A 501-nucleotide genomic window follows, 5' to 3' on the forward strand; every position below is an offset into this window, starting at 1 on the left:
CGGGTGAGTCAAAGCTGGTGTTCTGCAACTGTTCAATCCCTCCCCGCGTGAGTCGTACCTGAGTGGGGATCCGATGATGGAGGCTGGGGGTGTGGAGTTACTTCCTGCGTTGTGCCGTCTACGCACCGCTTGTCGACGAAACGTACTACGCTCTCTGCGAAATGTGACTGTGTCATCGTTCCCTGGGGCTGCCATAAGAAGAGAAAGGTAGGAGGGAGTCCATCAGTAGGGGAGCCACCAAAAATGAGCTTTCATTGAACTAGCAACATGCAATGCTGCATGCAAGACCAGAGTAGACACAAGAATCATCAAACACAAATGCAAAGTGCCTGATGCTTACCCATGTCATTTAATGCCACATGGTATTGGTGGGAAAAAACAAAAACTGAGTAAAAAAAAAAGAAAAGAAGCAATTTTAGGCTCAAGAATTAGATTTACATTATTAAAATATTTACATAAATTTATTATGTCTAATATTTTAAATACATTTTTATATGTACA

The 501-nt window shown here is 42.3% G+C and overlaps 1 protein-coding gene across 1 annotated transcript in view; it reads right to left on the reverse strand.

Annotated features, from left to right (window-relative positions):
• LOC107705362 (pecanex-like protein 1) overlaps positions 1 to 501 on the reverse strand; it is a 32,163-nt gene that overhangs the window by 18,772 nt on the left and 12,890 nt on the right. Inside the window, exon 7 of the mRNA XM_016508620.1 lies at positions 59 to 188. Within this exon, the coding sequence (XP_016364106.1) occupies positions 59 to 188 (130 nt within the window). The remainder of the gene's footprint in view (positions 1 to 58; positions 189 to 501) is intronic.

Source organism: Sinocyclocheilus rhinocerous, unplaced genomic scaffold (assembly GCF_001515625.1).
Source record: "Sinocyclocheilus rhinocerous isolate Xijiao unplaced genomic scaffold, SAMN03320098_v1.1 scaffold564, whole genome shotgun sequence".
Classification (NCBI taxonomy): domain Eukaryota; kingdom Metazoa; phylum Chordata; class Actinopteri; order Cypriniformes; family Cyprinidae; genus Sinocyclocheilus; species Sinocyclocheilus rhinocerous.